Raw genomic sequence first — 19,668 nt, 5'->3', positions numbered from 1 at the left:
AGCAACTAGGGCATCATGGGAAACCACGTCGATAAATTCAAAATGGAGGAGATGTTAGAGCGAACAGCGGGAAGTTTTAAAAAACATTTGCTTCTCGTAGTCGGCTCACGTTTTTCAACTGTAGTGGAAGATTCGTTTGGAAGAAATACATATCAAGCCCAGGGCTATAAATTTATTTATTATAGAATTTTATTGAACTAAAAAAAATGGGGACGTCATGGTCATAGACATTGGAAGTTTTCCATTCTCAGTTGTAGACTTATTACTCTTACTCAATAAAAATCTGTATATTCCGAATATCTAGTGCTTCACAGTATTGCTACCGATATAACAATAAATAAATAATAAATCAAAATTACTGAGGTTTTAAAAAAAGAATTTAAATTGAGGCGGCTAAATTTAGTGGAAAAATGGTGGTCATGGGGACCCTGCACAAACCGGTCGTACGCAATGACTGGAATGATGGCATTTTCACCCATTGTTGATGACGATGAATAAAGCTTGAATAATAATTGTCGCCATTGGGTTCGTTGCGATAAACGCAGACACATATTATGTTTTTTCCTATTAAAAATGTGCAATATTTGAAAGGATGCAAGGTAATTATTCAATCGATACATATAAATGTTCGATAATCGACAGAAGATATGCTTTTTTGTAACATATAAGTGAAATATTTAATTTCTAAAATTTTATTTCTACAAACTAATAAAAAAAAAATGTTGGTTGCAAATATTCTTAGAATTTGAGATATGGGTCGAAAGCTAATCTAATATGAAAAACTGCTTGATCAATTTTCCTCCTTTGCACCTGCATTATTAATCCATGATCGAATAAATCTTTAAATTTTCTTAGGCAGATGTATTATCGAGACTCCTATTCGCCCTGCCGAGTCGTGCAATAAGGTATATTGAATCATCTTTACGCAACAATTTAATTCAGTTCAGTAACGAAAGAGTAGAACGCTTCAAACATCAATCGATCGATCGATATCTCGGAGGGAGATAGGAAAGTTTTGATGAATCCATTTTTGGCAACTCATGACTTGCTCGACAAAGAAGTTCAACGATATATTCAAGATATTTGCTATAAACTGAGTAGTAGTCAAAATGAGTTGGATCGTTCAACGATTTCACTTCCGAACTTTATTTTGCTAAGTACATTATATTTCTGCAGCTCCGGATACAACGAATATGACTACCTACAAAACAGCAGGCTGCCCACAATGTATTTTCAGAAATCTCTGCCCCGATTGCCCATTCCAAAACTAGAGGATACGTGCAAACGATATCTAAAAGCTCAAGAGCCCATTCTGTCTCCGGAAGACTTCAAAAAAACATGTGATAATACTGCTGCATTCCAATCGAAGGAAGGCCCACAGTTACAAAAAAAACTTCTTGAAATGGACTCGAGTAACAAGCACACGAGCTACATAAGTGAGCCGTGGTTCGACATGTACTTGAGGGATCGCAAACCATTGCCAATTAATTACAATCCTTTCATGATTATGGTGCAAGAAGATAATGCCAGTTATAATGAACCTCTTGTCAAGATTACCAATCTCTTGATATCATCCGCTAGGTTCATGAATTCATTGAGGGCCGGTATCTTGAAGCCAGAGGTCTATCATATGAATCCCAAAAAATCCGATACTCCATTTTTTCAGACGATAACAGGACTTTTACCTTCGACCCTCGCAACTTATGGAGCTTACTTGTTCAAGGTGTGGATTGTTCAGTGGTTTTATGTGATTTAATCTCACGGATGATCACTTATCCTATACTTTAAAAGATTTACATTCCCAGGCCTTCCCCCTGGACATGTCTCAGTTCCCGTACCTCTTCGGAACGACACGAATCCCTGAGATCGAGAAGGATAGGATCTACAACAATCCTACTTCGCGGCACGTGATAATAATGCGAAGGGGTCATTTCTATTCGTTCAATCTCCTGAACGAAAACGGGGGCATTCGTTCCCCGGAGGAGATAGCCTCAAGCGTCCGGTCAATTCTGAACGATACACGAGGGCCCAACGAATGTCCGATAGGGATCCTGACAGCCACAGAACGTAATCAGTGGGCTAGAAATCGTCAACACCTTTTGAGTCTAGGTAACGAGGAAGTTCTCAGGGAAATCGATTCAGCGACTTTTGTTTTCGCTCTGGATGACGACTCCCTGGAGGAAAATCACAATAAACTACTCCGGCACTTTTTGCATTCTGATGGGTCGAATCGCTGGTTCGATAAATCTTTTTCATTGATCATCAATGGAAGGGGATATGCCGGATTAAATTTCGAACACTCGTGGGGGGATGGAGTCGCTGTTCTACGATATTTTACAGTAAGCAGAACTAAACCTACTCTTTTTGGCAATATAATATAAATATTGAAGTCACAGAATTGAATATATAAACTAACGATTGTTATAACCACACTGGACATAAATCTAAAAATAATTATTCATTGTAAAATATCAAATGACACAGCAGAATATGACAATTTTGTCTACCGCCAATAAACCCTCCAATAATACCTATTTCCGTAGAACTTGAAAGCTGACATAAAATCAAACCCCAGTTTTCACCCTGAAGATCAGTCGAAGCTCACCAATCCATCTCAGGACGTCAAAAGACTAGTCTTCAAGGTCGACGACGCCCTAAAAGCTTCAGTGAGCCGTGCTCTGAGAGAATACCACCATTGGGCCTATGGAACCCTGTCTCTGGATCACCAGATCTCTGAGGTGTTCGGTAAGAAACAATGTAAGGGCTTCGGGGTGAGTCCGGACGCCGTCATGCAAGTGGCCTTTCAGTTGGCTCTCTACAAACTCGAGAAACGATCTGTTCCTACCTACGAGTCGTGCAGCACCTCCGCCTTCAGACACGGTCGCACTGAGACCATAAGGTCTTGCACGAGTCAGACAAAGGCCCTGTGCAAAGCCATCGTCGAGAGTGGCTCCTCGAAAGTTAATGACAATGAATTGAAGAAATTAATCGTTGAATGCAGTAAATCTCACAACGGTCTTACTAAAGAGGCTGCCATGGGACAGGGATTCGACAGGCATTTGTTTGCCTTGAAGAAGGTTTGGGAGCAGAGCAAAGTGCGGGAAAGTCTGCCAGTGATTTTTCAAGATCCGGCTTATGATAGGATAAATAGGTCAGGCTGAGATCTTTTGTGCTTTGTTAAGGGGAGACAGTGGTATATGTAGGAACTTTTTTTTTATGTTTTCATATCCCATAGGAATATCTTGTCGACCTCAACGCTGTCCAGTCCAGATGTCCTGGGAGGTGGTTTTGGTCCTGTTGTGGAGAATGGATATGGCATTGGCTACATGATTCAGGACAATCGCCTTGGGTCGGTTGTCACGTGCTACAAAAGCCACCGAGATGCTACTGAATTTATTGATCATCTTGAAACATCCTTTAAGGATCTCCACAGAATTTTAGAGAGCAAATGAATGGCTGTTGGGGAAGGATGAGTGTACCTTCAAAGGGGGACTGTTTCCTTCTCAACGTTTAATAATCGTGCCAACTTGTGATATATTTTTACATATCCGTTTTCCATATAAGATATTTTTTATATACTGTTAGGATTCCATGGAGTTTTGCAATGTTTTATTGAAGAATGAAAACTATAAAAAAATTTTTTAATCAACCGAAACTGTAGATGAATATCCTTTTATCCTTATATTCAGAATTAAATGAGTGGTAATATTTGCATTAACATTTGGGTTTATTGATATTTAGACTGTTACCAGATTATTTATTAAAAAAACAAAAGTGGAAATATTATACTTTCAAAATAGAAAAATGCTACTTCAGCAGGGACCACTTGAGTTGTTCCTTGGCAGATTGAAAGACCTGAAAAATGAATTAAAGAAAAAGGCCTGAATGAGAAGAATTTTGGCAGGACAATCTCAAACACTTACTATCATCGACTGTGCAGGCATAACAGAGAATGAAATAAAATTTCGTGCTGATGATGAATAATTTCGACGATTTGAAACTATATTTTACCTGTGCAACTGTTTGCTCGCCTAGGGGAATATCATCTGTACGCAAGGCCACCCTCTGGACGACACTGGCTGCATCGGCATCGAGAATAATTCTGGGGAACAAATGGGGGAATTGACCATTGGATTTTTATTTTTTTTGGTAATGGATAACTAGGAGGAATAGAATATTTACCCTCCATCGCAAATTTCATCCATCGCCAGCATAACTATGTCTAAACTGTCCAAGACAGCTCTTTTCTCAACGTTTCTCCGCAGTATTTGGCTTACGGAGTCATAAAGACAATTCAAGACACTCATGAGAATCAGCTAGAATCGACAAGAAATCGATCCATTAAAGAAATTTGATTTTCAGAAATCAAAACAGCCAAATTTATTCAATTAGTAAATAAGTAAATTGAATTGTTACGCTACCTCATTCTCGTGAGAGCTTCCCATGACATAAAAATAGAGATCAACATTGCTTCTGTAAACACATGTCAGCCCATCTAACATAATAATTTCTGTATTCGACCTGTGAGTCTTGTTGAATAAATTCTTCTCAAAGGCCTTCTGCTCCTTCGATGTTGGAAAAATATTTTTGTCGTAGTATTTTGCCAGAATTCTGTTGCCATCGTTGTCGAGGATGGCCATCCCCTTCACAGTATAGAGTGTGGGTTCCTAGAGAGAAACACATTTAAGCCACACTAAATTGTAATAGTCAGTTCAGAAATAAGGTCTTGCATTTTTTTTAAACCATCCATTTCATATAAATACTCCTTTTCTATCATCACAATTCTCCTGCAACATTGAGTTGAGGTTATGTCCACCATTTTTTTAAGATACAGAACATATATCTTCTATAAATGCCCTTCAACAAACCCACTGATAATTGGCAAATGTAGATAATGTCTCGAGAAAATGAAGACACGAGGAGCGTTGGAAAGAAGAAAAGAAAATTCACAAATTGGTTAGACAAATCTTACCAACAACTGCCCGTCCATGTTTACGTTTGCCAGCGACGTGTCAAATTCCGGATGACGTCACTATGTGAGTCAGGTGTACACCCCCAGTATTTTATTATTTATTATAAAAGTTGAAATTGACATGTTCAGGATTTACAATGATAATTAAATTTTATTGTGCTATATACAGAATTAAAATTTTAACAATTATTGCTGGGTGACGCCATGTCCTCTTGGCCTAGGATGACTTTTTAAAGACTTTCAGCAGTTTTCGAATGAACTCTGGGCCATTCCAGTAACCCCTGGGATAAAAAAAAAATAGATTGAGGAGCAATTTAATGAACCGGGATTCCATGGAAAGTCTCTTAGTTTAAAAAAAGGCAAAAAGATTCATTAAATGACTTGCATTGAAAATATCAGTAACTCACTTCAACATGAAATTCCAGTACAGAAAGGGGAAGAATTCCTTCTTCAGAAAATACATGATCCACATTTCATTCTTCTGGTCAACAGGAAATGTCTCCAGGGGCTGGAGATTATAATCAAATTCAGCTAGAATACACTTGCCAGGAGCTGTCACCAAAGGACACGAGGCATATCCATTGTAGACGCCTCGCATGGGCTTTCTGTTTAAATCGTCGAGGATATTCTGATGCAGAACTTTAGCTTGTGAGGCTGCGTAAAAGGACAATAAAAAAATCAAAGTTTTAACAAAATAATATTGCATGTTTACATTCTTTAAAAAATCCTTAAAAATACCCAAAAATACCTAACATAATTCTAATAAATGTGTTTTTGTCTTGTTCTGCAAATTAAAAGATAAATAAAATCAATTCTACAATTCACCTATCGCAGCCATTGTTTTAGAATTCGGCGTAGTGGTGCAGTCTCCGAGGCCATAAATATTATTAAACCGACTGTGCCTCAAGGTGCTAGCATCAACAGATAGGAATCCAGCCTCATTTGTCAAAGCTGGATGATTCTTGAGAACATCTGGAGGTCCCATAGGTGGACAAACGTGGAGGAATGAGTACTACAAGCGAATAAAATATATTAAAATTATGGATAATTAGTACTATGGGTTTCACGAGTCGGGATACCTTCTGCGTAATTTTCTCCCCGGGAGTCTTCAAATTCTCGAAAGTAGCTTCATTCTTGTCACTATTTATCTCTATCAACGAGGTTTGAAGATTGACCCTGATTTTTCGTCTCTCACAGACACCCCATAGGGCATCTGCGTACTTCTTCACTCCGAAGATTACAGGGAGAGATGTATTATAAATAACTTCAATGTCTTCGCGACGATTTTTCTGTGAAAAGAACAAGGGGGAAGTAATGTTTCTCTCGTTTCGATGTTTCCTGTCAATATTTTAACAATTTATCACGAATTGAAAATTATTAGTGAATTTTCCAGACAACTTTTCAAAAATCGTGATTATTTCTCCAAAAAGTTTCATTCAATGTCTATCGCCAAAGATTTTTCCTACGAATTTTTACCCTCGCCCAGAAGTCCTCAGCGATGTATGCAATTTTCTGAGGCGCTCCAGGACACTTCACGGTTGTGTTCGGAAATGTAAAGACCCCAGGACCTCCAGTAGTTTTTTTTATTTTGTCGAATACCGCTCCAACCGTCTCTGGACTGTAAATGGAGCACACCTGAGAGTCTGGGTCTTTCAGGGCATCCACTAATCCTGGAATCTACGTAAATAACTTCTGTTATCAAGAACAGTTTGCTACTAACTCCATTTCATGAATTCCTACTTAATCTAGTGGGCTATAAAATAATCCGGTATTTAAGGATATGAATTGATGAGTACTACAATTATAAAAAATTTTAGAAATTGATGAAATTAGACTAAATTTAATGTGGCTGAATCAAGTGATATTAATCATTGCCTACTTGTCAATTTAAGATCGATTCGGATTTATAGATATTGCTAGAGTGGTTTACAACTATGGAATATGACTAATTTGACTTATTACTTTTTTCCAATGGCTATTATTTTTTTTCCTGATGTACCTTGGCCCAGTAAAGTTGCAATCCCATGGCAACAATCATTAGGTCGTACTGTATCGTGTCCCCATTGTTTGTTCTGACTGTATTAGATTCCGGCTCAAATGATGTTACACTATCCTTTATCCACTGGGATTTTTTTGGCAAAACGTTATCCATGAATCGCCTGGACGACGAAAAATCCTTTAATCCACCCCCAATCAGGGTGAACATCGGTTGATAGTAGTGGATCTTTGGAGATAAATAGAAGTTGTTCGAGAAAACACTTTACTGGCCAGCAATGTTTTACTTATTTTTTTAAGGAGGTTTTTACCTCGTTAGGTTCGACCACAATCACATGATTCGGGGCCTTGTCGAATTTTTTTGACAATTTAGCGGCCATTGTGCAACCCCCTGTGCCTCCTCCGATGACTAAAACTTTACATCTTACGAAAAAACCAAACTTATATCAGTTAACGGATAGACTGGACACAATAATCTGCATTTTCTAACTAATTAATCAATAGTATAATATTGTTCTCTCACGCAAAATTTGTTATAACATTTATTAAACTTGAAATCTGCTAGATGATAAGTATCATGCATATCTCCAATTATTATCGACTAAAAGCAGAATATTCTGTGCCGGTCTCACTGAATTGCGTATCATTACTGTTCGTAAAATATTGTAAACCATTGTTTACCTGTGGTGCATTTCTCTGGCAGAAACTATCGCTATTTGCCGTACTCTGGGAATTCCACAACAGGTGTTCATTATCAGCCCTACGTTTTCTCCCTAATTTATAAAGCTCCTAAAGTCAATTAGTCGATGAAATGAGAAGCTTCAACTTTCACTGTATCTAACTTTGTCGGCGTTGGATTTTTCTTCGTTTATTCCTTCCAACACAAGTGCTTTATAACCCTTCGACAGACGAATGAATTATGTATAAAAAATACCTCAGACCTTCAGCTTTATTTCCACTCGTCAATTAAAGGGGAACTTTCACTTTTTTCAATGGGAACCCCCAGAAGTCATAGCTGTCGTCGTGGGATCCTTACGCGAATTGTTATCAATAAATTCGATTATTTTCACCTATCGTACTATATATATATATACACTGATGACGCCTCGCTGTCAGATACTCAGTCGATAGAACTCTAAATTCAAATGTCTAATAAAAAAAAGTCTTTCATTCAAGAGAGCTTGAGAAACACAGTATTTAGATAAAAATATCTATAAAAAATGAATATTTTCTGATGGTGTGGGTGTTGGATGTTAGAGACATCTCTTTTTATTTATTTTCCGAAAATCTGTTTTACCGTCTGAATTTCGCAACAAAGATCGTCTTCGCTGCCCCTCTCGGTAACTGCCGTAGCTACTATATTAGTTCAGCCATGTTGGATCATTGGCGTCTGCAGATTCCGCAGAACACCAGGGCCCGGCATACAGCCAAGTTTACCCTATACTTGTTGCTCCGTGTTGTGTTAGTGAATCAGTCAGAATATCCTCGGCATAATTGTTTCTCCCATAAAAACACATGGATCAAAACTAAAAATCTATGAATGATCAACAACAGTGGACCTTGGTTGGACGACTAGAGCCTCAGTGCCCTCTCCAAGTGCTAAAAATCCATCGCCTTGATTGAATTAACTTTTTTTTACCCCAAATTTTTTCTCAATTTTACCTACAAAAGACGACGAACGACTATTGCCACAGCACTCCGAAGACTATTGTTGACAGTCAATCATCAATATCCAGGTAAAAAAACCATTGATAATGGGTTTTTAATTCATAATACTGGGGATATGGAGATACCTGAGTCCTATAACCTCATTTCTCTGAGGCTTTCGTGCGTGGGGGTATCCTTTTGACAGCTAAAAATAATCATCATCCGTTGATGGAAGTGGCGGAGAGGGATTCTATTTTGGAATTGTCATTATTTCTTGGAGACAAATCCAGTGGTATCAGTAGCTGAGATACTTTGCATTATTCGTCATTTGAATTTTATTTTGGTCAAGAACTTGTATGGGAATCGCCTAAGTCTAATCGTTATGCAGTTGATGTGTAGTTGGTGCGATATTTCATAGAACGAGGGACATTGAAGATTCGGTTAAGGGGTTACGAGGGTTGAAGGGCGCCAATTTGTCTGGTGAAAGACCAGGAAAAGACTAAAATAATTAAAGTCACATGGAGCTAAATTAATTTTTACTGATAGTGGTGTAGTACCAAAATTGATCGAATGTTCTTATTTTGTCACTCCTGAAATTCATAAATTATCTTCTAGATAATTCGGTGAAAAATGTCTCAACACTTCATGACAGTCTGCGTTGTCTGTGTACTATGTGCATCCCACAACCCCTGCTCTGCTCATACAACAGTGTCTCCCAATCTCCCAAGTTATGAAGATTCAGTGCTAGCACCGATTCCAAAGTACTTGCGCCTAAATTCCAACAGCGATCCTCGAAATCATCATGAAATGATGACTCCACCAGTGGAGGATCGGGGTGGTTCCCACGTGGCCATTGCACATCGTTCCAAGAAACTTCTGCACTCGGAGAAAATGAAATTGCGATTTGAGAAACAGGAAATGCCTGCTCCGAGAGAGATCGAACATCTGCAGAGTCGCGAGGTGCTTCAGAGACTGGGGCATATCCCAGAGGACAAGTCAACGGGGCAACTCACCACGGAAAAATACTCAAAGAATCAGGAAAAGATGAGCAAGATGAGGCAGAAACGCCATTCAGAGATTCAAGACAATTACTATCTTAAAAAGATATTCGATACCTTTGGTGACGGGGAGAGCCTCTCCATGGAGGGCTTTGAGAATATGTTGAAGAAATTGGGCCTCACTGATCTCATCAGAAATGTCGAGAGAGACGAGAATCGAGCGGGAGTGAACGGTAAGATTTTATTAGAATAAAACTTGCGCGGGCCGATAGCTCAGGATCGACAAAATAAAAATTTATTATTTTTTTTACTTTCATTTATGGATTTTCTCAACAATCGACTTCCACTGAAGATGGAAATAGAGACGTTTCCACCAGGTGATTAATAATCATTAGTTTGAAAGATACGACAGATGATTTGCGCGGTTGTCATGTTTTATTAACGGAATTGACGAATGGATGAATTCATTAGGCCTCCTTGGGTTAAATCTGTCACGTATAGTAGCAATTGACCCACCGAATTGTCTTCCATTGATCACTGGGGAAAGGCACTAGACTTGTTCTCAAGCTAATTATTCGCATTCAGACGATTATTTCGGGGTAGAAGTTGGGGAATTTGATTGAGAAGATGGGAACAGATTTGATAGGTCGGCACTCGGGCAGAGGTCATTTGCAGAGTTCATTTTTTGTTTCGAAGATCATTTCTCGAGGTAGTCACAGGCAATTGAAATGGTTCAGATCATTTACTTCTACGATCTTAAAAATTTAATTCAGGCTTTTGTATCTCTCATTGTAATAATGGAGAATGACTTTTTAACTTCAGGCTTATAATGAAATGAATTATTATTCCTGAATAATTTAGCTGATTATTTGTGATCTTGACTTATTATTAATCTTCTCACGTTTGCCCTTTTAATCAAACAACTACGTGAGTTTCTAAAATTCTTGCAGCAGAGGAATAAAAACACAAAGTATATCAACTCTCAAAAATTCTCAATTATCACAATATTATCTTCACTGAACACTTTAAACAGTAAACTCCAGATTAATAATAATTGAGAAGATTCATTAGAAATGGGATCCATTTTCTTATCAACTTTCAAGTCTGGCCGTCATGAGAAAGATTTAAAGCTCTGATTAGATGGAGTCTAAAAATCTGGGCTCTAGTGTTCCACTAGAATTCCCTCTTACATTTATGAATAGCAACGGCCAGTTGGTCAAGGAAATATTTACTCCCATTATCTGGGAAGCCTTGGGAATATTTGTTCATTTATCGCTTCTCCCTGAGTGCCTTTCTCATTTTCATTATTCCTCGCAATTAATAATGATACGTCACGTAAATAAGTGATTGAATAATTGCTTTTGCAGGTACATTACGTCTGGATGAAAATTCCAGTAAAAAATCAGAGGATCCCAACCATATAAATGCGAAAAAACAGGTAAATATGCACTGGCATTGTTTTCTTTATCAACGAACAAATGGAAAATGAATTTCTAAGGACTAAAATGATTAAAGATATGGAAGTATTTCAACATCAAACGAATTCCAAGTTGAAAGAATTTCCTTATTTGATCGTTTTAGTATTATCAACATTAAATAAAAGTATCATTAGAATATGTCAGGAAGTTTAGGATTAAATGGGACGAAATATTTCTAAAAAAATTTCTCTACAGTGTCTCAGCACTCGTGATTTTCTCATCCATCTCTCACCAGTTCCACACGCCCCCAACATCAGCAATCTCACACAGGATCTCTTCTCACGAGCCTGTCCTGTACTTCTGTACCATCTGACGAGTTCTTCCCCGGTGGAGAACTCTGGATGCATAAGCATGCCCACAATGAGCCAAATTCCGTTGGATCCTTCCCCGGATGATTTCGATGACGAGCCAACCCGCAATATTGTTCAGGTCTGGGTGTACTCCACGATATCGATAGTGATAATAAGTCTCTGCGGTCTCCTGGGTGTGGCAGTGATTCCAGTGATGGGAAAGTCCTATTACAATCAATTGCTCCAATTTCTTGTAGCCCTGGCAATAGGAACTCTGTGCGGTGACGCCCTGATTCATCTACTACCCCACGCGATGATGTCCTCCCACTCGCACGAGCTGGGGGTTATTCCCAAGGAAATTGACCACGAGAGCCTCCACAACTCCAATATGTGGAAAGGACTGACAGCTATGATGGGCCTGATCCTCTTTTTCTTCACAGAGAAGGCTCTGTCGGTAGTGGCAGAATGGCGAAAGTACAGACAGAGGAGGAACAAACAACCAACGAGGGTCAGAGTTATGAGAGAGAGCGAGGGACCCAGCACTGTTGGTGAAAAATTGTGCAAGCACAAGTACTCATCTTATCCGTATTGCTACGGAGAGATCACGACTAAGGACAATCATCATGAGCACGAACACAATGATAAGGAGAGGAGTAGTGGGGAGGAGGTGAAGCCACTGAACGAGGTATCGTCGAATTCGGTGGGAAAGGAGGAGACGGGAAAAAAAGAGGAATGGAAGCGCGAGGAAGCGCAGAGAAAGAGTGAGGAGGAGGGGGCTGAGGGTGATGGCTACACGGTTATTATTCGGGAGCATGAGAACAAGCATCATGGCCATACACATTCACATGGTGAGTTTTTTATTTTATTCATTTATCCAATTATTTATTGATTTTAGATTTGCATTAGTATTCAAATAATGTATTTTTCTGGATGAATGTAATTATTGAATGAAAAAAAAACATGACATTGTTTAGGACATGTCCATGCAGCTCCCGAATCCATGTCTAGTGTGGCCTGGATGGTCATAATGGGGGATGGCCTTCACAATTTCACTGACGGCATGGCCATCGGTGCGGCATTTGCTGCTAATATAGCTGGTGGGTTTTCAACAGCAATAGCAGTCTTTTGTCACGAATTACCTCACGAACTCGGCGATTTTGCTGTGCTACTTAAGGCTGGAATGTCGGCGAAACAAGCGGTTTTTTATAACTTACTATCATCCGTACTTTGTTTATTTGGAATGATATTTGGGGTGCTTCTTGGAGTTCAGTCAACCACCACAAGCTGGGTGTTTGCAGCAGCTGCTGGAATGTTTATTTACATTGCACTTGTCGATATGGTGAGTTTATAGGGAATTTGACTGGACTGTGAATTGTATGGAATTGTACAAGATTGATTGAACCCCCCGTCTTGTTTTCAGATTCCAGAATTGTCCTCTGGGCATACCGCAGAGGGCGGATCAAACTGGCAATGTGTCCTCCAAGGCCTAGGGCTCCTGACGGGACTGGGTATAATGCTAGTAATAGCTCTGTACGAGCATGATCTCCAACACATTTTTAGTGATTAAATTCACAATTGAGTAGCATTATTTCTCTTTGTCAATCCGTCACGGAATTTTTTTATCGTGGGAGTTGCAAAGAAACTCTCGAATATTAAGTAGAAACTATAGTTACTCTGAGATTCCAACGAAAGAATAGGTGGTTTAGTTTTTTTCTCTCATTTACGTTCTGATCAAGATTTGAAAGTTTTTCTAATTTAATTATTCAACAAAAAAAAACTGAACAATTACACAAATGATTGTTTTATTTCAATTTCTCGCTCTCTTTTGCTCTTTGCCTGGGGAGATATACATACTAGACAAAACGACAAAACGAGAGAAGGTCAATTCGTTGAAAATGTTTTGCTCATGTCAATCATGAATGGAAATTCTCATATTGTTTATTGCATTCCAGTTTACGAATGTTCATTTCGAACGATTTTTTTTCATACCCAATTGAAGAAATTCGTCTTTCGCTTCGTCAATATTTTTGGTGCAGAAATAAGGTGCTTAAACGTATTACTGTAATACCTAGGAACATTGTAAAAGTGTTGTGATTATTTTTCAACGACAGTTGATTTGGTGAAGCTAAGAGAATCTCATTTCACGAAGGGGAATTTGAACCGTACTTTTCATTAGATTTGTCAAAGCTACTTAACAATATCAGGAGGGGAGTGATAACACGACAAATACCAATTTTTAGAATGTACTATTTTCCTATTATCCGAAGAAGAATTAGTTTCAGAAGGAAATATGTTTAGAGCATTTTTATACCTGGAGAAATTTATCACAAAAGAATGTTTTATCACTTTTATTCCAAAGACCACGCACTAATAAAATAAATGAAGAATTAATGCCGGTGGAAATCCTATTCGTTCTCTTTCTTAATTTTAGCCCTAAATTGGTTTTGCTAAGTTCACATTTATATCAGAAATCAGCCATTCTACGAGGAAATGTTTTAAAGTCTGTTGGGACCTCGGAACAAAAATGTCTTCTAACATTTTCTTCTAGAACCATTCGTTATTGAAATACTTGTAAATAGTTTCAAGTGGCATTGGAGACTGAATGAAATGATCGAAAAGGAATATTACTTTAATTCTTGGTAAAATGTTATCACTCGAAGCCTGATGTCTCCCGGAAATTCTCTAATAATTAATAAGTCATGTCTTTCGCAAGAGTTGCAGGATGAAAAAGCCAAAGTTTAATAAATTCCATAATCATTAAAGTGAAAAATCAATCGGTATCCGATTATATTTAGCCTTTTATTTCAATTAATTTTCATTTGACACGGAAGCTACATGCGAAGGGACAAAAGGCAGATGATATCAATTAAGTATCTTACATTAAGTTGAAATGTATTTCTAATTTGTATTGATAGGAAAAAAGTGATGAATTACTTTTTCATGAGGATCTAATAACATTGAATTTTTGAAAAATTAACTACGAATTTTTAGACTTATTCACCTTATAACTATTTTCTTTTACCTTCTATTATCCTTCCACGAAGCTATCATGACTGAACGGAAACTTTTTTTTCGATCAATTCCGAGAGGGAAGGGGGGAAGACGGTACAATAAAAATTGATTCCCATCAACTGCTTTCCAATTAGATAGGGCTCAAATGAAATGAACATCCTATTTCAGTACACAATTTTATTAATCAATCACTGGAAAGAAAAAAAGTTGAAGAAGATATCTCCAAAGGTCTTTAAGGATTCACGCGGAATGTACCTTGAAGAAGTCAGAAAATAGATTCCAGAATCATTAAAGACGAACACAGAGCTCTATAAAATATTGACTGATGGAAAAAAAAATTAAATTGAACAAGACAATTATTTTAGGCAAGTTAAATGCTGAATAATTACTAGACGACAATAATCTTATCTAACAATGGCTTCAATTTCATTGATATCGCATTTACGAAAACAAAAATTTTAACTGGCAAAAAATGTCATAAAGTCGCAAATCGGTTCCTGAAATAAAATATTTACACGTTTATCAGAATTGAGAGGAAATATATGATATGGACAAATAATTACGATGAGGTAATGCGATTTTTTCGTTATGGGTCGGTCCTTTTTATTCATTTGGTTTAGAGGCTATTATTGAGATCGAGCCGTAGCCTTTTGCAGCGTCTCACTGCTACGTCGTCTGGAGAGTCGCCATTTACTGATAATAGGTCCCGCTTTCTTTCAGAATTCTATTAAAAAATATTGCTTCAGTTTCAACTGCACAGTTTAATTTCAAAGGAGATCTTGGATTATAATAAATTCTACCTTTTTGTCCCACTGCTGATGGAGGTACCTCAGTAATATTGTCGTTTTTTCAGTGACAATTACTGTAAAGAATGTTTTCAGATATATTATTTAAGGAGAGGTGAGGTAAAAAATCATAAATAAAGATATGCGGAAATGAGTTGGAAATGATATTTTCAAGATTAAACGCTGAATGTGAAAAAGATCTGAATAGAAACACTTACTCTGTTCCGAAGGATAATCTTTCGTAGGTAAATAGACCGATGGCCTCTTAACGCAGGTACGATTTCCGTTGTCCGTATGAAAATTGGCGAAATTATTTTCATTGTGGGAGGGCAGGCCCTTCAAAAACTCGGCAACTGACTGAAACAGTTAACAATCCTATGAAATATCAAGGGTTCATCGTACAAGTAATTTTTTAAACCAAAAGTAACAAGCCCCTGACTAAACAAAATTCATAACCTAAAAATTGTTGTCGAGGCGATAAACCAAACGGGGTCTAATTATTATTTGTTAAGTCTTACCATTTTAAGTTATGCAGATAGAAAATCCTAGTCTATTATTAAAAAAATTAGGTCTGAATTGTGCACGAGGTCTAAGAGATGGAATTTTAATGTAGTGGTAACGATAACTCAAACAGACGGGACAAATATGTCATTTTCCGACCTCGATACCACCCAGTAGCCGTTCCTTCGTATTGGGTTATAAGAGGGTGGACTGAATAGGGTCTCAATTCTTCGGGCACCAAAGTTTACCAGAGGAGAGCTTACCAACAGGCACATTCACTATCGTAGTTCGCGCGCCACCGCTACGAAAATTTTACAGTTGAAGCCACTCCACAAGCGTCAGCAATTTCTCCTCTAATCTCTGGCCCTCGTCACTCTTCCTCGACGTAAGAGTAAATGCATTTTATCATGTTTTGCAGATATGTTCCATAATTTTAGCTGCAATAAAGCATTGCAAATGGAAGTCAAAATGTCAGCAGTTTAATCAGTTAGTTTAATCAGCTAACCCCTCTGATTAAACGAGGCTAGTGTATGGTGCGCATGGAGACATCTCATTAGGTGGGAGCTTCCTGTGGTGAGTGCAATAAACTATTTATACATATATTTATTGTTTTTGTAATGAGAAATAACGACATTTATTCGTTCACTGGCTCTTTTTGTACATTGATCTATCGGCATTAGAATATTTTTTGCCCTCAGCTTTGGGATACATTGCCCTCCAACAAAAAGTAACAAACTTTTTGATTATGAAGATACTTAGAAGAAGGACAGCTATGATGAATCCGTACACATCTAGCAAGTAAAAATGCCACCATGCAAGCTCGGTGGCTGGTGATTTCAATACTGTACCGTGTTTTGCAGTGTATTCAACCCAATACACAGCTGTGTCGATAGCACTCATGGGTCTGTCGAAGAACAGTGTCGAAATTTTTTCAATATTATTCCTGAAAAGAAGAATAATCATTAGCCATAAGGGACGGAGTGAGATTTAGTTTTATTACCTGTAACTTGGAGTGTAGAGAACGGTCTTCACAGCATTCGTTAATGAGTCGGCAGTGATATCATGAAGATTCAGTGCAATTGCAATTTTTTTATTCGCATAGCTGTGGATATTTGTGTGTTGATCTCCAAAGAGAGGGAGTCCAACCATTGGAACTTTGTATGCAATAGCTTCTTGAGTTCCCATCAATCCTCCGTGAGTGATGAATAGTTTTACGTTTTTGTGTTCTGCAGAAAAATTGAGGTAAAATATATCTCATTGATGGCTACTTGCATTTTTAGCTTAATTTTTCTGATTATTATCGTTACAATATTTAATTTGAGCGTCTCATTAAATTGTTGCAGTATTTGTTTCTTTCCAGGTCCATTTTACTCCGATCCTTCAACTAATTGTTATGAAAAAATTGAATACATGTGATTTAATTACTTACTTAGTATAGCCACTTGTGGTAGCCACAACGAAGTCTTCACGTTACTTGGTAGACCAGGAGGAAGTGCTTGAGGATCGACTATTTTGATGAGGACTCTCACTGGTGCTATTCTCTCAAACATTTCGTAAAATATTTTGATAGTAGCTTCTGGGAAAGTTTCAATTTTCACCATCGATCCGAATGTGAAGTATACGCACCCATGACTGCTCTCATCCAACCATTTTTGTAAGTCCTGAAATTAGTTATTATTTATTGTTTATGAGCTTGGGGATAAATTTCTCTCGCCACATTTTTAAAATAAAATATATAAATATTGAAAGGAATAATGTTAACAGCAGCCTTTCAATAAAAATTTTAATTTAAGAGAACTTTGGGAGCGAAAAAATTATTTGCAAAAAAAATTTTCCCCCCAAATAATCAATTAACATCTCTGGGCAACAACTCACGGGTGTTAAATGTTGATCATCGTCAATGACGTGCAGTCCTCCCACTGCAATGATATCAGGTGTTAGAGGCTTGATATCATTAAGGCTATAATGTTCATTAACAAGTATGAGTGAGACATCTTTATAGAGATCTTTCATCGATGACAACTTCCTTCCGAAATATTTTTCCACCTGCTCCATTTCGCCCTCCAGATAATAATCAATCTGGGGCACGATGATATTTTGCATGAGAGTATTCTGTAATCGTTCCCAAAACGTCATTTGTTGACTGGAACTTGAAAATAAGCTAGGGACGTACGAAGGGTTGAGGTCATTGCCGAATGGTCCCACAAGCCAGTCTGGTAGTTTTGAGGTAGTAATTCCGACAATAGGAGCATCGAGGTGCTGCCCTAGGGCTAGATAGCAGTGGGCCAGGAACAACTGGAGACAGACAAACAATTCAGTTCTTCTTCCCAATTTTATGCTATACTAAGTATACGATAGAATATAAAAAAATGTGACTATTGTTGAATTATGAATAAATTTAATAATGATATTTATTTCTCCTAGTTATTTGCACATGAAAAATCACTGTAATCCAACTCAATCATTCGGGTTAATTACATTTATCAAATCGAAATTATTACTGACGGAAAAATCTCTACAAGGATAATTCACCATCCATCATATATTAGGTCGCCCTGAACGACCCAGGAAGGCCCAATGACAACCCTTTTACCTCGACAATAATCACGTCGTACCATCCCTTCTTATGTTCCAATAACACTTGCATATTAGGGAGACCGAGAGAATCGCAAGGCTCTATTCCAGCGGTCCTCACGAACTCACGTTTATGTAAACCCTGTTCCGCTTGAATAGTACTATAGCTAACATTATTAACAAACACAATAACGTTTTTCGTTTCGAGAACGATATCCCGATAGTTAGGAATCGGATTCTTCACTGGAAACATTCCAACAACGTCAACTTCATGCCCCCGTAGCGCTAGTTCTTTCATGAGTCTTCCGGTCATGATAAAGTGACTCTTTGCCCCTGACGGAAAAATGCCGAGAATTTTCAATTTAGTATTTCTCGTAGAATCAATAATTTTACTTTGACAACATAATAGGGTAAAAATTAATGAGAACATTTTTTCTGGCGACATTTTCAGTTTTCGATAAAGCGAGTATAGGTCTGCAGAATATTATTCCACGCGATTAAGGGTAAACTTATCAGTGGAGACATGATTACCAACGATTTTATAGCTCCCATTATCACTCTAAAGTAGTAAATAGTGATAAACCTTCTCATCTAATGTCAAGCATAATATAATTTCATCGACTTTATTTTTATTTTAATATTCTGGAAACATAATTCAACCGCGATCAGTTATCTCAGGGATTTTCTTGCATTTCCTTTATTTGTTGTTGTCAAATGTTTCATAAGAATTCATAGATAGAATTATTGATATCTTACCTCAACAATAATTACGTCATACGTTTTCGGTTTAGTCCTTAGTATTTTTTGCATCTGGGAATGGCTCAGTAGGTCACATACTTGTATGCCTGCGATATCCACAAAATAGCTCATTGATAAACCACTGAACCTCTGGATGTCCATGTAAGTTACATTGTTGATAGGCAACTGCATATCATCAGTTGCCAGTACAATGTCATTGTAATTAGCCATTGGTTTTTTGAGAGGAAATATCGAAACTACGTCAACTTCATGGCCTCGAAGAGCCAGCTCTCTCATAAGTCTTCCAGTCATCACGAAGTGACTTTTTTCAGGGAGTGGCAACATCCCAAGGATTTTTAGGGGATGGCAGAAGTCATTTTGGAGGGATAATACGAGGAGAAGGGCAAATGCCCGATACGGAGACATGGATATTTTTATTAATATAACTCGAAAAGAACACACTCGGATTAATATTCGAATATTGAGCAAAAGAAGATAGATCACTGGACGGATTAGGTTAAATAATTTTTGGGGAACCGCTTCGCTGGGTGGTGGATAGCTCGACAGTAACCGGTTATTTATATCTATATCGTCTGGCCGGCGGACCTCTCACGCGTAGTCCGTTAACTCGTAACTGTAACTGCTCGTCATAGCTACAATGATTGTCTGTAATTGAAG

The 19,668-nt window shown here is 37.8% G+C and overlaps 6 protein-coding genes across 9 annotated transcripts; 2 read left to right on the top strand and 4 right to left on the bottom strand.

Moving 5' to 3' along the window:
• The first annotated feature begins 442 nt into the window (after window positions 1–442).
• Window positions 443–3,649, top strand: LOC135166847 (carnitine O-palmitoyltransferase 2, mitochondrial-like). Of its 2 annotated transcripts, XM_064129500.1 has the most exons (6): window positions 443–599; window positions 856–905; window positions 1,177–1,723; window positions 1,806–2,339; window positions 2,544–3,151; window positions 3,236–3,649. In XM_064129500.1, exons 1-6 carry the CDS (start codon window positions 555–557, stop codon window positions 3,450–3,452), a joined length of 2,001 nt encoding a protein of 666 aa, XP_063985570.1. In that variant the 5' UTR covers window positions 443–554; the 3' UTR covers window positions 3,453–3,649. The 2 variants fall into 2 exon arrangements, with proteins under 2 accessions (XP_063985570.1, XP_063985569.1); XM_064129499.1 differs by lacking the exons at window positions 443–599; window positions 856–905 and having other exon boundaries at window positions 912–1,723.
• A 59-nt stretch (window positions 3,650–3,708) lies between these two features.
• On the bottom strand, window positions 3,709–5,117 carry LOC135166856 (coatomer subunit zeta-1). 2 transcript variants are annotated; one of them, XM_064129519.1, is made up of 5 exons: window positions 4,973–5,117; window positions 4,422–4,667; window positions 4,183–4,316; window positions 4,012–4,102; window positions 3,709–3,855 (listed from the first exon to the last, which is right to left on the bottom strand). In XM_064129519.1, the coding sequence occupies exons 1-5, from the start codon at window positions 4,988–4,990 to the stop codon at window positions 3,808–3,810; spliced, it is 537 nt and encodes a 178-aa protein (XP_063985589.1). In that variant the 5' UTR covers window positions 4,991–5,117; the 3' UTR covers window positions 3,709–3,807. The 2 variants fall into 2 exon arrangements, with proteins under 2 accessions (XP_063985589.1, XP_063985590.1); XM_064129520.1 differs by lacking the exon at window positions 4,973–5,117 and adding an exon at window positions 4,869–4,952.
• Window positions 5,104–8,177, bottom strand: LOC135166852 (sulfide:quinone oxidoreductase, mitochondrial). The gene is made up of 8 exons (XM_064129509.1): window positions 7,649–8,177; window positions 7,279–7,390; window positions 6,972–7,196; window positions 6,449–6,649; window positions 6,052–6,261; window positions 5,798–5,984; window positions 5,380–5,626; window positions 5,104–5,253 (listed from the first exon to the last, which is right to left on the bottom strand). The coding sequence occupies exons 1-8, from the start codon at window positions 7,717–7,719 to the stop codon at window positions 5,190–5,192; spliced, it is 1,317 nt and encodes a 438-aa protein (XP_063985579.1). The 5' UTR covers window positions 7,720–8,177; the 3' UTR covers window positions 5,104–5,189.
• Window positions 8,178–8,335: 158 nt separating this feature from the next.
• LOC135166846 (zinc transporter foi-like) lies at window positions 8,336–14,357 on the top strand. Its single transcript, XM_064129498.1, has 6 exons — window positions 8,336–8,703; window positions 9,230–9,845; window positions 10,980–11,050; window positions 11,286–12,228; window positions 12,355–12,719; window positions 12,801–14,357. Exons 2-6 carry the CDS (start codon window positions 9,245–9,247, stop codon window positions 12,945–12,947), a joined length of 2,127 nt encoding a protein of 708 aa, XP_063985568.1. The 5' UTR covers window positions 8,336–8,703; window positions 9,230–9,244; the 3' UTR covers window positions 12,948–14,357.
• Window positions 14,358–14,554: 197 nt separating this feature from the next.
• LOC135166858 (DET1- and DDB1-associated protein 1) lies at window positions 14,555–15,889 on the bottom strand. The gene is made up of 4 exons (XM_064129526.1): window positions 15,696–15,889; window positions 15,396–15,534; window positions 15,193–15,254; window positions 14,555–15,116 (listed from the first exon to the last, which is right to left on the bottom strand). Exons 1-4 carry the CDS (start codon window positions 15,696–15,698, stop codon window positions 15,009–15,011), a joined length of 312 nt encoding a protein of 103 aa, XP_063985596.1. The 5' UTR covers window positions 15,699–15,889; the 3' UTR covers window positions 14,555–15,008.
• Window positions 15,890–16,280: 391 nt separating this feature from the next.
• On the bottom strand, window positions 16,281–19,636 carry LOC135166848 (UDP-glucosyltransferase 2-like). Of its 2 annotated transcripts, none has more exons than XM_064129502.1 (5): window positions 19,009–19,636; window positions 17,554–17,973; window positions 17,108–17,339; window positions 16,679–16,904; window positions 16,281–16,621 (listed from the first exon to the last, which is right to left on the bottom strand). In XM_064129502.1, the coding sequence occupies exons 1-5, from the start codon at window positions 19,414–19,416 to the stop codon at window positions 16,321–16,323; spliced, it is 1,587 nt and encodes a 528-aa protein (XP_063985572.1). In that variant the 5' UTR covers window positions 19,417–19,636; the 3' UTR covers window positions 16,281–16,320. The 2 variants fall into 2 exon arrangements, with proteins under 2 accessions (XP_063985572.1, XP_063985571.1); XM_064129501.1 differs by lacking the exon at window positions 19,009–19,636 and adding an exon at window positions 18,272–18,762.
• Window positions 19,637–19,668: the final 32 nt, after the last annotated feature.

This window comes from Diachasmimorpha longicaudata, chromosome 10 (genome assembly GCF_034640455.1).
Source record: "Diachasmimorpha longicaudata isolate KC_UGA_2023 chromosome 10, iyDiaLong2, whole genome shotgun sequence".
NCBI classification, from domain to species: Eukaryota; Metazoa; Arthropoda; class Insecta; order Hymenoptera; family Braconidae; genus Diachasmimorpha; species Diachasmimorpha longicaudata.
Note: the sequence above shows the minus strand (reverse complement) of the source record. Positions and strands in the feature narration are given on the sequence as shown.

Bases quoted from the DNA above. Each gene is read 5' to 3' on its own strand.
- LOC135166852 (XM_064129509.1), bottom strand. From the start codon at position 7,719: ATGAACACCTGTTGTGGAATTCCCAGAGTACGGCAAATAGCGATAGTT. The intron at 5,985-6,051 runs GTATCCCGACTC...ATTCGCTTGTAG, and splicing joins GGGAGAAAATTACGCAGAAG to TACTCATTCCTCCACGTTTG. The intron at 5,254-5,379 runs GTGAGTTACTGA...TTTTTATCCCAG, and splicing joins TACTGGAATTTCATGTTGAA to GGGTTACTGGAATGGCCCAG.
- LOC135166858 (XM_064129526.1), bottom strand. The intron at 15,255-15,395 runs GTAAGTGTTTCT...CATTCTTTACAG, and splicing joins AGATTATCCTTCGGAACAGA to TAATTGTCACTGAAAAAACG. The intron at 15,117-15,192 runs GTAGAATTTATT...ATTTTTTAATAG, and splicing joins ATCAGCAGTGGGACAAAAAG to AATTCTGAAAGAAAGCGGGA.
- LOC135166846 (XM_064129498.1), top strand. From the start codon at position 9,245: ATGTCTCAACACTTCATGACAGTCTGCGTTGTCTGTGTACTATGTGCA. The intron at 12,229-12,354 runs GTGAGTTTTTTA...GACATTGTTTAG, and splicing joins TGGCCATACACATTCACATG to GACATGTCCATGCAGCTCCC. The intron at 12,720-12,800 runs GTGAGTTTATAG...TCTTGTTTTCAG, and splicing joins ACATTGCACTTGTCGATATG to ATTCCAGAATTGTCCTCTGG.
- LOC135166848 (XM_064129501.1), bottom strand. From the start codon at position 18,697: ATGTCGCCAGAAAAAATGTTCTCATTAATTTTTACCCTATTATGTTGT. The intron at 17,340-17,553 runs GTGAGTTGTTGC...AACTAATTTCAG, and splicing joins ATGATCAACATTTAACACCC to GACTTACAAAAATGGTTGGA. The intron at 16,622-16,678 runs GTAATAAAACTA...TCTTCTTTTCAG, and splicing joins CTCTACACTCCAAGTTACAG to GAATAATATTGAAAAAATTT.
- LOC135166856 (XM_064129519.1), bottom strand. The intron at 4,317-4,421 runs GTAGCGTAACAA...TGTCGATTCTAG, and splicing joins GAAGCTCTCACGAGAATGAG to CTGATTCTCATGAGTGTCTT. The intron at 4,103-4,182 runs GTAAATATTCTA...TTTGTTCCCCAG, and splicing joins GATGAAATTTGCGATGGAGG to AATTATTCTCGATGCCGATG.
- LOC135166847 (XM_064129499.1), top strand. From the start codon at position 1,019: ATGAATCCATTTTTGGCAACTCATGACTTGCTCGACAAAGAAGTTCAA. The intron at 1,724-1,805 runs GTGTGGATTGTT...TTACATTCCCAG, and splicing joins ATGGAGCTTACTTGTTCAAG to GCCTTCCCCCTGGACATGTC. The intron at 3,152-3,235 runs GTCAGGCTGAGA...CATATCCCATAG, and splicing joins GCTTATGATAGGATAAATAG to GAATATCTTGTCGACCTCAA.